We start from the raw sequence: 18,030 nt of genomic DNA on the forward strand, positions 1-18,030 counted from the left end.
ACACTGCGATGTACAATTAATGACTAATTGTATTCCAAGCATTTTGTTCAAACAAATATACACACGGCAATAAATCCCAATGTCTTCTGAGGATGATAATTTGAATAATTTAAGCCATTGCAAACCCTATAGGACACAATTTAGCTCAACAGCAATTGGTTTGGTTTACATGAAGATGTAAGACAACCTTAGTACAATCATGAGAAAAAGCATGGTCCAAGAGCAAGCTTGCTTTATAAATGACAAGATGGTGTGGTGTCTTAAAAACAAAACAAAAAAACTGGCTACAAAATTAAGTGTTATCAGACTTTGGTTTATTGTAAAATTTATCAAACTTTTTCATGTAATCCCTGACCCCTTGCTCTGAAAGCAAAAGCAAAATCATAATTATTGCTTATTCATTTCCCCCTACTTAACTTGTGCCATTGTAAAAGAAGGGAGAGAAATCATTGTAATAAATAAAAACACAGAAGCAAGAGAAAAAAATAAATCAGTCCAGAAGAGACACAGCAGGAGTAACAGAAATACTATTAAGCCATTTCAAAATAAGCCTCTCTTAAAAAAAAAAAAAAAAAAAAATCACACCAAAAATAATAGCAGCAGGAAAGAAGGATAAAAACAAATAAATTGCACACCAGTCCCATACAAAAAACTAGGTCATTAGCCAAAGCAGTAGTACTCGGAATCCAACTTGGGATGCTTGTGTAGTGCCTGGGAGTCTTCGATTATGGAACTGTCACTGAACTGGTCCAAGTCTGAAGGGGTCTGATGTCCTGGGACATCATCTGCCAAGGTGTCCAGATAGCTCCCCACGGAGATGCCATCCAGCCCATCACTGCCGTCATGTAGGCTGTTGTAGCTGCCACGTAAGGAGGTGCTCTGGCTCTCCAGTAAACTGCACAGGCTGCCACTGAGACTGCTGCCTCGACTGGTAATGGTGGCCTTCTCTTCAATCATCCACTTGATGGACTCAATGCTCTCATTAATAATCAGCAACTGGCGCATGAGCCTGACGTCGGTGGCTCTGAGATTTGCCTGTGAAGAAGAGGGAGACAGGCAAACCGCTCTAGTTATTATGTGTTACAGAAAGACGCATTTCATTTGGATCTTATATCCTGTAGTTTTTAAATCACAGGATAAAATACAAGCTCATTTCATACTAGGATCTTTTTTAAAACCACAGAGCAGTGGCAAGTTGTTGTTGTTGTTATGTGACATGGCGCTGACTCCTAGTTACCTTATATAGGGTTTTTCAAGGGCCGGCTGGTGGGTTTGAATTGCTGACCTTGTGGTAAGCAGTCAAGTGCTTATCTTATAGCATCACACCAGGATTCCTATATTATAGAGGCAGCGGTGGTGGTTGGTTTCAACTCACAGCGATGCATAATAGGGTTTCTAATTGTGAGGTTGGTCCAGGATCGGGCAGTGTTTCATTCTGTTGTGCATAGGGAAGCTATGAGTTGGCACTGATTTGATGGCACCTAACAACAACAACAATAGGTTATAAATCTTTACAGGAACAGAAACCTTCATCTTTTTCCTACCCAGAGACTGGTAGAGTCAAACTATTAACCTTGTTGTTAATTACAAGCCCAGCTTGTAATTTGCTAAGTTAGCAGGACTCATACATTATAGTTGTTGAGTGCCTTCTAGTTGATTCCAACTCATAGCGTCCCTCTATAGAGTTTTTGAGGAGAGTCTGGTGAGTTTGAATCACCTACCTTGCAGTTCAAATTGATCTTATAATCAAGTGTTTATTCTATGGTGCCACACCAAAACTCGACATTATAGCAGTAGCTACTATTTCTAAGTGATAATATATATATATATGACAAGCATCATTACAAAATCTCAACCTTTGTTAATAATTCTAGCAATATTATATGATTAATGGTATAAATCATAAATAAAGAACTCACTCCGCCATTTGTCTTACAGTTTGTTGTACTATGGTGTCTTGCATGTTGTTGTGATGCCGGATGCTAATCCACTAAATCTACTAAAATACCCTGTTGGTATTTTAAATAACAGCACGGTCATCCATCAAACACAGGTTTCAGCTGAGCTTCCAAAGTAAGTCAGAATAGGAATAAGGACAGGCAAACTACTTCTGAAAGTTTAGCTACTGAGAGCCTTAGAAATAGCAGCAGAATGTTGTCAGATATAATATCAGAATAAATGAAAACTTTATGAATAGCATACAAATATTGTCATATGGAGTGCCGGAAGATGATCCCTTCAGGTAGGAAGGCACTCAAACCATGACTGAGGAAGAACTGCCTGCTCAAAGTAGAGTTGATTGCAATGACACAATTGGAGTAAACTTTTCGGGACTTCATTTAATGATGGAGCCCAACTCAAAATCAGGAGGAATAGTTGCAAATGCTCATTAATAATTAGAACATGGAATGTACAAAGTATGAGTGTAGGGAAACTGGCAACTGTCAAAAATCAATGGACTATATGAAGATAGATATCCTAGGCATTGTTGTTGTTTACCGCTGTCAAGTCAGTTCTGACTCATAGCAGCAACCTTTCATAGGAGCAGTTGGTGGGTTTGAACTGCTGTCTTTGTATTAGTGACTGAACTGGACAGGTATTGGCCATTTTGAATCTGGCAATCATATGGTTTACTATGCCACAGCAACAAACTCAAGAAAAATAGTATAGCATTGATCATCAAAAAGAGTATTTCAAGATCTATTTTGAAATATAGTTGACAGAATCATTATCCATACAGCTATAAGTTTAGACCAGTTAAAACCACTTATTCAAATTTACACACCAACCAGTAAAGTCAGTGATAATGAAAGTGAAGAATGATACCAACTTCTTTAGTCTAAAATTGATCAAACATGCAACCGAGATGTATAGATAATTGCTGGTGATTGAAATGTGAAGGCTGGAGACAAAGAAGAAGCATCAGTGATGGGAAAATATGGCCAGGGTGATAGAAACAATGCTCAGAACTTTGCAAGACCAATGACTTCTTCATTGCAAATACTTTTTTTAAACAACATGAAAGATGACTATACACATGGACTTCACCAGATGAAATACAGAGAAATCATTATAGTAGTGATAATTATGTGCCTAGTGTGGTGCTATACAGTAAGCACTGGTTGGAAGCTCAAACCCAACGGCTGCACCTTGAAAATCCCATACGGGGTTGTTATGAGTCGGTACCAACTTGATGTCACTTAACAACAACAATATATGTTCTAGGCATCATTACTAAAGATCAAACTTTGTTAACAATTCTAATAACAGCTATATAACAGGTATTGTTAATTTCATTTCTGTTTTACAGATGACAAACTGAAATCTGCAGAAGAGTTAAAATAATATGGAAAAGACTTGCACTCCTTTTTACAATGTTGACATAAATCACAGTGAATAATGCTTTTATTTTTAGGAGAAAGAACAAAGTTGCTCTACAATTCCCTTTGCCATTTTACCTATCTGAGTTCAAAAGTGTGCTGATACATGTAGCTGGTACAATTTATAAGATAGTGTGTACACATGTTTCTGTCGATCTGATTGCTTGCTTTAGCTTTGCTGGGGCACACCAGTCAGACTTAAGGAAGCTCCTAGAATGTCCTTAATTGATTTTTGCATGTCCCTTTGGACATCTCTTTTTGTCTTCACAACCACAAAATTGAATCTCTTGTAGATCCCACAGTTCATTGTGAACATCTGCTAACATCAAGAGTCTAGTAGTTGAAAAGTGGGGGGAGCTGTAAGAACGTTCATGATTGTCCCAGTTAATTTTGGAATTTAAGAAATGTGGTGCTTTTAATATTCCAGGCCTGGGCCTGGAAGGGATAACCACATTTAGCCACTAGAGGTCCTAGTCACTCTCATTATGGGTTGGAAACTGATTTTTTTTTTCTTCCGTTGGCATGTTAATACAAGAGGCTGGGTCATGCTAATTCTCTTTTTAAGATACATGGTTGAATCAGATTGATGGGTTCCTTGATTTATCAGAGGCCATTAGACTTAAGTGACTCAAACTGTAGGAAAGAAGGGAACTTATTGTCTTCAAAGTATGTTGTAAGTATTTCATAGTGTTCAAATACTGCCTCTTTAGGTGTTAATTCAAAACTGAAGACAAATTGGATTCAGTGAGTGTGAAGAAAAAATATGAGCATGTAACTAATAGTATAATTATTTCAGTTTTCTTATACTATAGTTTCTGAAACTGTAAAAATATAAATATAAAAAGCATAAAAGACAATTACAAATCTTTAGTTTATCTAGCAAGGAAAAAAAAACCACCAAAAATAAATTGCATAGAAACAGATCATTTCACTATGAGGAGGTATGCAGGAGTACGGAAGTCTTAAGATCCATCTCTATTTTTGGTATTGTCTCAACGATCTTGAAACAACCTTGTGTTGAGGAAAGAGGCCTTCTGGCAGTCTTTATATTCAAACTCATCCATATACTCTCTGAACCATCAAGATTCTCCACTCAAATAATACAAGTATTTACAAAATGCCACACTTTGCCTAGGTTGTGAGAAGACTAGAAAAATCAATATGAGTCAAAGTCTGATAAAATTTTTTAGTTAGGCATCTGTAGCTGATAAAATGTGATGTGCCCATTGTAGGCATGAAGCAATTTCAATCTAACCATTTGCCAAAAGTTCCCCAAATGAACCACAGCTGAATTTGCTCATGTTCCCACCCTGTCTCATGAAGCTGCTCCCACACATGTCCAGCTCTGGGAGTGTTCCTCTCTTCTCCATTTCCTCCACATTCTTGAAGTCCTACTTCTCCCATCAACCACTGCTTTCTGACTCTAGCCTCCCGGGCTGGTTCATTTAACCCCTACAGTCCTGGTAGTCTGTATTTCTTTGTATGACATCATATTTTACTGTCAATATGGCCACCTACAAGTATATTGGAAATCTTGTTGTGGCATTGCTGGATAAGCACTGGGCTGCTGTATGTAGAGTCGGTGGTTCAACCCCACCAGCTGATCCTCTGAAACAAGTCTGCTGTGAGTTGTGACTGACTCAACAGCACTCAACAACAACTATGTTAGGTTTGTATCCTTTAGCATACTTATTCACTCTGAATGCTGAGCAAATACGGTGAGAATCTGAACTATATGAAGAAAAACACAACAGCATCGGATTACAGGAAGGCTCATTTAAAGCCTGTGATATCCAGATGACAACATTACTTGCTAAAGCAAAGAGGACTTAAAGTACTTAGTGAAGACAATAAAAGACATTTACTATGGATTACACCCAAAAAAAGGAAGAAGAAAAAAACCATAAATCCTCACAACTGGACCAATGAGCAACATCATGATAAATAGAAAAAGACTGAAATTGTCAAGGATTTCAATTCCCTGGTACCCACAATTAATGCCCACAAAACCAGCAGTCAAGAAATCAAATGACATATGGCATTGGGCAAATCTACTGCAAAAGATCTAAAGTGCTTTTTTAAAAAGCAAAGATGTCACTGTGAGTGCTAAAGGTCACCTGATCTAATTCATGGCATTTTTCAACCACCAGATGAAAACTATACAATGAATTAAGAAGACCAAAGAGGACTAGCTGCCTTGAATAATGATACTGGTAAAGAATATTTAATATACCATGGACTGCCATAAGGACAAACATATATATCTATATATCTCTATATCTATCTGTCTATCTGTCTGTCTGTCTGTCTGTCTGTCTGTCTATCTATTGGAAGTACAGCCAGAATGCTCCTTAGAAGTGAGGATGGTAAGACTTTACCTCACATACACTGGACATGCTTTCAGGAGAAACCAATCCCAAGATAAGGACATTATGCCTGGGAAGCTAGAATGTCAAGAAAAAAGAGGAAGACCCTCAATGAGATGGATTAAAATAATGGCCACTATAATGGGGTCCTGTGGGACAAAGATGAGGCTTTCTGCTCTTGTGAAGAGTTACAGCCCTGGAAACCCTATGCAGGATCTCTTTGAGTCAGAACCAACTCCACAACTCAAAACCAATCAACCAACCAACCATAGTGGGTTCCAACATAGTAATCAACAACTGGGAGAATGTGCAGGATTGGTCAATGTTTCATTCTGGTAAACACAGGGTTGCTATGAGTTGGCACCTAGTAGTTGTGTCTTTCAACACTTTCTTCAATGAAATTGAAAGTTCCTTAAAGAAAAAAGTCATGTTATATTTATGATGTTAAGGTCTGTGCTAAGCATTGAGAAGATGTTTAAAAACAGTAATGATATTAGGATTTGAAAGTTTAGCTCTCAAGACACTAACAACACATGATTTTGCAACTATGTGACACCTGGTTATAACATATTCAAAATAAATATTCTTTTCAGCAGTTTTTATCTAAACTACACAGTGGCTGCATCAAACACAATGTATTTAACCTTATTAGGTAATAAGAACAACAGGTGAGTAGACAAAAAATGAAATAAACAAAACTTAATTTGTCCATGAAACGGTTCATTTATATTTTAAAATCTTGTTTCTAAATGTAAAACATTCACTGGGCATTGGGCAACTATCATGGGGTGTGATGCTAACAGCAGTCAGAACATGTTGGTGTGACACGCTAGTCAGATAGTGATTACAGATTTACCAGTGTCCTCTTGGTGACTAAGATTAAACAATTTTCTACTGTGGGAACTTGGGAGGGTCAGCTGGTTCACACAGCTGCAAGGCCACCAGAATCAATGCTTTATGTGCAGGGCAGTTTCTCCACAAAACTGGATGCTTCGCACTGCTTTCTTCTTCAACTGAGTAGTTTTTCTACTAATGCAGTTTAATGCTTGAGCTATCCACCAAAGACCTAACTCAGAATATTGGTTCTGTCTTCAGTAACTGCCCTATTCTTCCTCAGTTATTAATTTCAGTTTCTAGGACATCTGGACATCAATTAAGAAGAGAGTAGATTTGTACTGGGACCTGAAACTCTACAACAAGACCTAGTGACTTATCCATAGATACAGATAGAGATTCTCCTTGTGGTCTGTCTAAATATCCCTTCCTTGACTAGTCAATGTTAAATGTCCCATCCTTGGCAAGCTCCATGTTAATCAATGATGACATCCAATTCCCATGGCTAGCTGTGTGCTACATTTCTGTGTATTTTGTTTATTTTATCATGATTATGACTTTCTTGTTGTTGTTAAGTGCCATCCAGTCGATTCTGACCCACAGCAACCCTGTATAGGGTTTCCAAGGAGCAGCTGGTGAGCTTGAACCAACAACCTTGCAGTTCAAACGACTTTGTAGGCTGACTCATTAGTCCACAGTGCCACACCAAAACTCCATGTTTATGACTACCTGGAATCAATTTTTGCTTATTACTTGTTTGGGAAGTAGGGCTTAGTCACTGGTAGCATGCTCACCTTCTGTGAAAGAGACTTGGTTTCAATTTCCAGTCAATTCACCTTGTGCATAGTCACCTCCTGGCAGTGAAGGCTTTCATGTTGCTACAATGCTGAGCAGGTCTCCACAGAGCTTCTAGGCTAAGACAGATTAAGACAGAAGACCTGATGACCTACTTCCAAAACTCAGCCCATGAAAGACCTATGGATCACAACAGTCTAATACCCACAACTGACCATGGTGAGGGCACAGAATGGGACAGTGTCCTGTTCCTTTGTACATGAGACTGCCAGGGAATGATTTGAAGGCAGCTAACTCTGGTAGCATAGTGGTTACGAATTGGGCTGTGAATCTTAAGATCAGCAGTTCGAAATCACCAGCTGTTCTACAGGAGAAAGATGAGCCTTTCTTCTCCTGTAAAGATTTACAGCCTCAGAAACCCTGTACAGGGGTCACTAAGAGTTGGGACCAACTCTAAGGCACATACCAACAACAACAGCAATGGATATTTGTTTCCTTTTATTTTCTATGTTCCCTATAAGTATTAAGTTCCGCAGAATATATAGGACTTGGTTTCTCTTGTTCATCTCTCTATACCCAAAACCTAGATGAGTCCCTGGCACTGAAGAGTTCAGTTAATATTTGTCGAACAGCTGAAAGATTAACTGTGAGTAGCCCCTCACCCTTGGGTTTGGCTGTAGATCAGTGACACATGACTTGAAAGGAAAGAAGGAGAATATCTACCAAGAGTCTTTTAGTTCTGAAGCATTTCCAACACACAATCCCTTTCCCTTCACTCAAAGAATTCAAACACTGAGTTACTGGTGTAAGGTTATTGTTGTTGTCACTAGAGTGCCATCGAGTTGGTTCTAACTCACAATGACTCTATATAGGGTTTCTGAGGAGCAGCTGGTGAGTTTGAACCACCAACCTTATGGTTCAAACGTATCCTACAGAGCCACACTAGGACTGGGGGTAAGATTATTCCAAACTTAAATTTCCAGAATTTAAGTGCCAGCAGGTTGGTTTTGACTCATAGCGACCCTGTATATGATTCCCAAAGAGCATCTGGTATGTTTGAACTGCCAACTTTGTGGTTCATAGTCAAGTGCTGATCCTACAGAGCCACGCCATATAGAATATCTAAAAGGAAGTAGATTTCAAGGTGTGAGTCACACTCCAAACAGTGTTCTGTTTGTTCAGAGGCGATAACCCAGAACTAGAACAGCACAGGTGCTCTGTAAACATGTGGTGAAATGAATGGAACAAAGAGAATAAACACATAGGGTATGAGGTTTGGACTGACCAATCTAAAGAGATGTGAATATCCTTGCCTCATTTCTTCTTCACCCTTACTTGCTTCCTTACCATCATTGTAACATGGCTCACCTTCATACAAACCTAAATCTCTTGTGACTCAGATTTGTGGCATAAAAGGTCTTGGCAGAATGCTGAAAATGTGTGTTATCTGTTGACAGGTGATGAACTGGGTCTGTTGTAGAACTTAAATGAGGAATCTTAAAAGAGAAAATTCTCAATTATAAAATTTTCTGGATCTATATTTTGTTCTAGAATTTAGCATTTTAATATTGACCAGATACAACACTTATGAATTTAACATGATGGGATCCAACAGAGAGAAAAGGTCATCAAATTTTCACTTAATGTGGTAATTACTAAATAAGTATCTTTTGTGGTATATATAATACGAGGGACTTAGTACAGGTTACTAGTCTACCACTGTCATCATCTAGCTATGTGACCTATTGACAAAGTGGCCCAGCACACATGACCTCAAGCTTCCTTTATCCACAGAAGAAATCATAGGGCTTTAGTCTGAGGGCCATTGAACCACAGGACTCAACAGAGGTGGGAAAATGGTTTCATGGACAAAGATTAATTTCTGCCAAATAATGAAGATAAAATCCAATGAAGGAAAACAAAACAAACAAACCACTATCAGTTTTGTCTGTTTCTAATATTGAGCTTTCATTTAAGATCTTATTTGATACAATGAATTCTACAGATCAGGTAATTTCAGATTTCCCTCCATTCTAACTATTCTTTGAATCTTTGTCATTTGGCCAGTAGATTACTAAATTATTTGTGCTATGAGAAAATTATGCTAACTACAGAAGAGACAGAGCTATGAGTTGGAACCGACTCGGTAGCACTTTACAGTAACATCATATTACTAGGTAAGAAAGGATCCCTGGTGATGCTATAAAGTAAGTTCTAACCCACCAGCGGCTCCTAGGAAAAAGATAAAGCTATCTGCACCTATAACAATATGTAGTCTCAGAAAACCTACACGGAGATCTCTTTGAGTTGGAATCAACTCCATGGCAGTGGGTTTGGAGTATATGTATAAGAAATCTCTAGGTGGTACAAACAGTTACATGGTTGAATACTACCGGAAAGATTGGCAGATTGAATTCACCCAGAGGTGCCACAAGAAATGTCTGGCAGTCTATTTCCAAAATAGAAATGGAGTGCAGTTCTGCTTGGACACACATGTAGTTGCTATGACCTGTAAGTGACACAATGGCAACCTTTTTGGGTTTTACGTACTAAAGTGAGAGACTCTTGGAAAGTTGCTTGGAATACTGTTTTTCCACTAGAGTATTCTAGCTTGGAGTCCTTGTGTGGTGCTGTGGGTTAAAGAGTGAAAAGCCATTTGAACTGCAAGGTCGGTGGTTCAAGCTCACCAGTTTCTCTTCAGCAAACCTATTCAGGGTCACTGTGGGGCACAACTGACTCAATGGCACTTCACAACAATTCTAGCTTACTTACTTGATTTCTTGCATCAAACCGCTACTTGGAATTCAAACCGCTACTTCTCCAAATTCACCACATCCTCAATTTAATGATCACATAAGATTGCTTTTTATCTCCCCACTACTCTGGTAGTGTAGCGGTTATGAGTTGTGCTGTTAACTCTCAAGGTCAGCAGTTCAGAACCACCAGCAGTCCCATGGGAGAAAGATGAGGTGTTCTTTCTATTCCCATAAAGATTTAAAGTCTTGGGAACCCTATGCAGGGTTGCAATGAGTCAGAATGGACTCCACAGCACATAACTACCAATACCGTAATGTTTCCTGATGGGTTCATGTGCTTCAATATCACTTTGAACTCCAAGGTCGGTGGTTCAAACCCTCCAGCTACTCCTCAGAAACCCTCTACATGGTCGCTATGGGTTGGAATGGACTCAAGAACAACAACAATGTTAATGTTTCAGGCCGTATGATGAGCAGCTCTATTTCTACAACAGACCCACAAGGATGTCATTGTCCCTTTGCAGTCTGAGAAGACGTAGTCAAACACTTCCATCTACTTCTTTGGTTTAAAAGGCTTGAGAAGAAAACCCTGCTACCGCTGCCAGGGCAACGCTGCCACATCACCACTTTCCTTCGGCTTTTTGGGCCAGTTCAAAAGTGACAAAACAGTTTGTCTCTAATTAGGCAAGAGAGGATTCTGTGGGCTGTTTTTAATTTTCATTATTATTATTATTTATATAGGTCAGCTTTGCCGCCCTCTATTTGTGCTGTTTACACGTGAAATTGAACAATAACTAAAACAGCTCACCAAGCCCTTCTAACAGAATAATTTCCCCCAAGACTAGTTCAACTGCGTACATAGAAACCCTGTCATCAGCACCACTGACGGATTGATGTTGTTGTGATAAATTTGAAAACTACATCTGGTTTATTTGAAAGGAGCACATGTGACTCTCCGGAATCTTAGCTATAAACTGCTGACACCAAGCCTGCAGTGAGATCTGTACAGTTTCTGCTGGTGAACAAGGAGGCTTCCCTAAAGAAAGACATGAAGCTTTTCTAGTCTGCTCCCATCAGACGCCAGGTCAAGGTGATCCTGAGATACCTGCAAAGTCAATTCCGTTTCTATATCCTAAGACCATGAACGTTGTTTCCCTGAGTACAAATACACAGAGGGTGGTTTTAACTAACGCAAAAGCCGGGAAAGCACCCAAGCCATGATTTCTTTGGAATGGTTTAACAAAAATATGAATTCATCTCAAATGGTGTTTACTATGGGCCTATAGCAAGTGAAAACTGTTGTAGTGCTGTGGGTTAATGTGCTGGGCTGCAAGTCGCTTTAAATGACAAGGTCAATGGTTCAAACTCACCAGCTACTCCTCAGCAGTGTTATACAGGGTTGCTATGGGTCAGAACAGACTCGACGGCACTTAACAACAACATATAGAGAACATTGGGGTGGGAAGACTAAATTACTCTTCATAATATTCACTAATAATTCATTGACTTATAATATTCACTAATAATTCATTGACTTATAATATTCACTAATAATTCATTGACTTTCTACTCTATTGATTTATTCAGTTACATTTCTTTTTTAAAAACAGCTTTAGGAATACTAGCCAATAGAAGTATCTGCCATTTATCAAACAACCCCTATGTGCCAAGTTTTTGTTGTTGTGGTTGTTAAGTGCTGTTGAGTCAATTCCGAACCATAGCAACCATATAGGGTTTCTGAGGAGCGGGTGGTGAGCTTGAACCACTGACCCTGTGGTTCAAACTGACCTTGTAGTCCAGTGCATTAACCCACAGCTCCACACCAGGACTCCATGCCAGGTATTTAGGTATATGCTTTAAATATTAACTAGTTAATTTAATATAATCATCACAACTCCTTTGTGAAGCTGATTACAGTTCTGAAGCATATAAAGGAATAGAAACTAAGAGAAATAAGATTTCTAAATTCTCATAGTTTTATGTGACAGAACAAGAATCAAGCAAAAGTTTGATTAACTACAGTTTCTACTCTTTCCCTCAGGCTGTCTTGCCTAGAAAAAGCCATTTTCCCCCATACTGGTGGTGGTTATGTGCCAAGGAATCAGTCCTGACTCATAGTGACCTTGTACAGGATATCCAAGGCTGTATCTCTTCATGGGAGCAGAAAGTCTCATCTCCCTCTTGGAACAGCTGGCAGTTTTGAACTGCTGACCTTGCAGTTCGCAGCCCAATTTGTAACCACTATGCTACCAGAGCTCTTCTAAACCTTGCTAATAGATTACCAATTATCTTTTTCAGTTTCATTTTTTAAAGACGGTTTACAGCCTCAGAAACCCTTTACAGGGTTGCTATGAGTTAGAACCGACTCCACATACATAACCAGCAGCAGCTGTCCAGAAGACCAGGGAGATAATCTAATAGAGGTAATAGGGCTGAAAGAAGAACAAGAAGGTCTGTGAGCATTTATGGACATCCTGTCGGACTGTGGCAGAATAAAGACAGCATGGACTGGCATTCTGGTTGAAGAACTTTACAAACTGAAAATTCTTGGGTGTCAATGAAATCTTAAAACCTTTTTCCTCTAGGCTATGAGTCAAAATTAACTCAATTGCAATAAGTTTGGTTTACTGGTCTAGGCCTACTAGACTGCCAACAGAGATTAAAAAGTGGATCTCTATGACCCACTTTTATCAAAATTTGTCAACACTACCTGAGATCATAAGGAGCTCTGGTAGCAAAGTGGTTACGAATAGGGCTGCTAACCTCAAGGTCAGCAGTTCAAAACTACCAGCTGTTCCATGGGAAAAAGATGAGGCTTTCTGCTCCTGTAAAGATTTATAGCCTTGGGAAACCTGTACAGGGTCGCTATGAGTTGGAACCGACTCCACGGCACATAACAACAACTTGAGGCCATCTGTAGACCTCTAGAACTATAATAATATAAAATTGCTATGAAATATTATCCAACATTAAGAAATAAAAAAAGACTGAGTATCTCTCCAATGACACATTGAAGCATGGTCTAAGAAGTCCATCAAAGCTTTATTTAATTATCTGAGAAGGTATACCTTTAAGTGACCTGCTCTTTACTATTGATTTGGCCCAGATTTATGAAGTTATAGGTTAACTTTGTAGATTTGTATTTGGAAGAAAAGCAAATAATTTCTGTAAAGTTAAAAAAAAAAAAAGGAAATCTCAGAGTTATGGTTTTATTTTCCTTTTTCCTGTTGGGAATGAAAATTTTTGGTCTCTAATTGAAAACATGGATTTCATACGCTTTTCCTTGAAATAAATATGACCCATTCTTTGAACTATCCTTTTTGCACCAGGTTTATCATGCTGCTGGCCCCTCATAAAATGACTTAAATCCACTGTCAGCAGGTACTCTATATTGTATAACAATCATGGTTTCAAATTTTGAAAGCTACACACTGATAGATTTGAGGTTGCCCTAAAGATGGTCAGGTGGGCCAACCTGCTAGATTTGGTTAAACAGGGTTGTACAAGAAATGGAGTCCATAGTTAATTACAAGCAACAACACACCTTTAACTTCTTGACTCCTTAATTTCTTCTTTTTGATAAGGTGAATTTTGTTTATTTGTTTCTGATTCTCTGACCATATCTATCCATGTTTTGCTTGATTCATGATTTAGGATACATTCGTTTCTATAACTGGATACTGGCAACAAGGCTGACTTTGATTGTGTAGTCAAGAGGACCCTTCCCCACCCTACCCCCACACACACATCTTACTAAAACAGTCAATTCCAGGGACAAGTGGGTGCTGAACTAGACTAGTCAAGCCACGTAGTCTATAAATGATTTCCCATTTGGGTTAATGATATTTGGCAGTCTGGTTTCATGAGGCAATCCCTAGTGATCTCTACTGGAACAAAGAGAATGTGTTTCTGTTGGGTGAGAGATGACCGAGTATCTGGTGAGTTCATCTATTTGCTTATGAGTCTGTTTGCCCACTGATATCAGAGAAAAAGAGAATCCATTTCCATCGAATAGCAGAACAACTCTTTGAGATCTGAACGAGTGACTTAGTTGTTCCATGTTGTCTAGTGCCCTGTGCCTGAAGTTGCAGCACTGAAGCTGTAGGTCCTGTAGATTATTGTGTTATTTAACTGAGGAAAACCTTTATCATTCATTAATAAGAATATGAAATATTTTCCTACTTTAAGAAAGTATCAATAAATAAAATTATGAAATATTTTAAGTTAAAGTGGCATGCCTAATTAACATGTTGTTGTTGTCGTTAAGTGACTTCAAGTCAGTCCCATTCATAGCAACCCAGTATAGGGTTCCTGAGGAGTGGTTGGTGGGTTTGAACTGTCAACCTGCAGTTAACAATACAGTGCTTATCCTACAGTGCTTGCTACACCAATACTCCAACTAACATATAAAACAGAGGTGGAGAAACTTTTCTCTGGCAGGGGCAATTTGGATATTTATAACATCATTCATGGGCCATACAAAATCATGAACTTAAACATTAGCATGCTATATTTGGTCAAAAGTTTAATTAACTCACTCTTAATGAAGTGCTGTGGGATAAAACACTGGATCATAGGTCGGTTTGAACTGCACGGCTGGCAGTCACTCCTCGGAAATGGACTGGATGAGGCAACCCTATACAGGGTCACTATGAGTCAGAACCAACTTGACAGTACTTTATAACAACAACGTGATGGCTAGAACTGAGGTTGCCTTGGCAGGGTCAGACCAAATGATTTCTCAGGCCTTACATGGCCCATGGGCCAGATATCCCCCACTCCTGATCTAAAGATTAATAAATATTTGCATAAATTTAATTTTTCTAGAATTTTAACAAAATAGAGAAACAACTCTAATATACTGAATATGCTGATCTTTTAAGAAAATATTTTTTGAAAAAAGAGTTTCTCATAGAAAATGTTAGGACAGGAGCATTTTTATACAAGAATAATCTTCATACATACTAGACTGGTTCAGTAATTTGATTTCACAACTAAATATCTTTTTCTTAATTTTATCAGTATAGAAAAAAAGCATATAGTTTTAGTTTAGTTTAGCTTTGTTTGTTTGTTTTTTCCTTGGTTGGAATGAAACATTGGTACAGGAGAAGCCAGTTAACAAAAGAGTAAAATAGCATTCACTTGTGTAATCTGCTTAAGTAGCAGAGATTCCTTATCTAACTTGAATAATTTTCTGTACTTTGTGCTGACTTGGTTATGCCCTTGATGATTAAAAGATCAGTAAATAAAACCTCTCTACTTCTTTCAGATAGATTTAAGTTTCCTTAAAGGTGTGTTGAGTCCCGGTGTGGTGCTGTGGGTTAATGTGCTGGACTGCAAAGTCAGTTTGAACCGCAAGGTCAGCAATTCAAGCTCACAAGCCACTCCTTTGAAACCCTATACAGGGTGGCTAGGGTTCAGAATCAAGTGGATGGCACTTAAAAACAGCAACAACAAAGTTGTGTTGTATTCTCATTCTAAACTATAACCATTCATTATTTCCAGACACACTTCATAGTGGCTGAATCGAATAACCAAATATATTCTGATAATATTAAAAAGTTTGCCTTCCAAGACCCTAAAGACAAGGGGGGAAAACCTTCAGATATCTTCATTTGTGGCTTTCTCCAAGGGTCCCTTCAACAAAGTTCCTGGAAAGCAGCCTTAGACATGTAATTACACGGAAATGGTTGTGTTCCAAAGACAGTATATACAAAAGCAGGTGGGCTGGTTATGAGGGCATAGTTTGCAGAGATCCAACATTACAGGTTTAAAGACAATAGGTGCTTCCTGATGATTTTAATTCAGTATGCCTTTCCCAAGACTGTTTAACCTTTATTCTTCAAAGTCTTTTAATACCTTTTCCATCCTACATGTTTCCTCATAATGAGTTAAACATAACTTTAACATGTGGATGTCTTATATTAACAAGCCTTGATGGTTAAGGTGTTTGGTTGCTACCAAGCAGCTCCACCAGAAAAAGATAATAACAGTCTGCTTCCTAAAGCAAATAGTCTTTGGAACCCTATGGAGCAGTTCTACTCTGCCCTGTGTTGTTGTCATTTAGTGCTGTGGAGTTGGTTCCTACCCATAGCAATCCTGTACAGGCTTCCCAAGGAATGATGGGTAAGCTTAAACTGCTGACCTTGAGGTTCAAAACAACTTCGCAGCCAGCACAATAATCCACAGCACCCTATAGGGTGACTATAAATCGGAACTCACTCGAAAATGGTTTGGCTTTTTGGCTTTGTGCTATATTAGTATGAGTTTTGTTCCTTTTTATAAAATGTACTTTGAAAGGTTCAAATAACAGAACCAAAGAAAGAAATCTTACCAGAAATTGCACAAACGTATGTGGTCCCCATATAAACAATACAAATGATACCAAATGAAGTTATGAAATGACTGCTATGACCAAAATCCCTGTTAACTTTCCATCTCTAGGCCATCCATACTTTTTAACTTTTGATTCACCACCTCTTACCTCTTATTTATTAAAAAAAAAGTCACCCTTATTACATAAGAGAATACTCATACATAAAACTCAGTACTTCAAATAGGACTAAACAAGCTTGATCTTTACAACATGAACCAAAGTGAATTTCATGAGCAAGGAATCAATTCACTTTTTCTTTCCCATGGATCTATCTTTTAGTTTAAAAATGGATTATTCAGCACATTCCAACAATTTTGATGGTTCCGTGCTCATAATCTTACGCAGCCATTTCTATTTTTCCTAGTTTACTGATATCTCTGTCAACACAGATTGATAACTTTTATATACTTTCATCTTTATTCTTTACAAAAGAATAATCCAACTCTCTATTTGCATCCCTACCATTTTGAATAACTATCGTGTTTTATTTTAAATTAAATTAGTTACATCACGGAAATAACATGGGTTAGAACATTTCATTTATTTAGTCAGTTTGGTGTGTTCTCTCAGAAACCCTCAGTCTAAGATGGTTTTACCTGAACATGTGAGAGTTTACACTCCTTTGAATGTGATACTATTTGTCATTTTTAGTAATATTCAGAGAATTTTAAAACAGGCATGTTGAGGGGACTTCTTATTTATTCATACTCATAATGTCCGATGACTAAACTACCCTGTTTAGTAGAACTGGCAAGGAAACTGGATTTTGGACCTAGTCTTGGTCGCCTCAGTAACAAGTTGCCAAGTTTTCCCATGACCATGCTTTCTTGTCAGGTGAGAATGTTGGAGATCATCTTTAAAGTCATTTAAATCTCCAAAATTCTATAATTCTGATACAGCACGCTAATAGAACATCATCAATGTAAGTTGTTATTGTTAAATGCCAGCAAGTTGGTTAGGACTCACAAAGACTCTGTATAGGGTTTTTGAGGAGCAGCTGGTGAACTCGAACCACCAAATTTAGAACCTAGCACATATATCCAGAGCACCACACCAGGACTCATCATCAGTACACAGTTTGTAAAAAAGTAAAGAAAGTATAAAGCTAACTCCATGAAAATACAAGCTCTAGGATCTCCGAGCTGGATTCTGAGAGAAGACTGCATTGGTAGACAGGATTTATACATGAACAAGGGAAGGTTTCAGGATATGGAATTTTTCAAGCTAAAGGAGAAACCAACACATTGGTGACAACTAAAAAAAAAAAAGACAAGTGACAAAGAAGTAATGTGTATGAACTCTTTCAGTGCAGGGGTTTTATACTTCCCATTAATCCTAGTTTCCACCACAGGAAGTGGTATATCAACAGAGGTATGCAGAATGAAGAAATGAAGGAGAAGAAAAGCAGGAACATAAGGAAGACCATAGAAGAATTGATGCTTTTGACTTACATTGTTGGAGGAGAATAATGAAATTGCCAAGGGCTGCCAAAAGAATCAATAAATCCATTTTGGAAGAAGTGC

General features: G+C 38.3%; 1 protein-coding gene across 1 annotated transcript in view; it reads right to left on the bottom strand.

Moving 5' to 3' along the window:
* Positions 1-297: 297 nt before the first annotated feature.
* LURAP1L (leucine rich adaptor protein 1-like) overlaps positions 298-18,030 on the bottom strand; it is a 53,251-nt gene continuing 35,518 nt past the window's right edge. Inside the window, exon 2 of the mRNA XM_006864491.1 lies at positions 298-1,035. Coding sequence (XP_006864553.1) covers positions 661-1,035 — 375 coding nt within the window. The 3' untranslated portion in view covers positions 298-660. The remainder of the gene's footprint in view (positions 1,036-18,030) is intronic.

Source organism: Chrysochloris asiatica, unplaced genomic scaffold, assembly GCF_000296735.1.
Source record: "Chrysochloris asiatica unplaced genomic scaffold, ChrAsi1.0 scaffold00065, whole genome shotgun sequence".
In the NCBI taxonomy this organism is placed as follows: Eukaryota; Metazoa; Chordata; class Mammalia; order Afrosoricida; family Chrysochloridae; genus Chrysochloris; species Chrysochloris asiatica.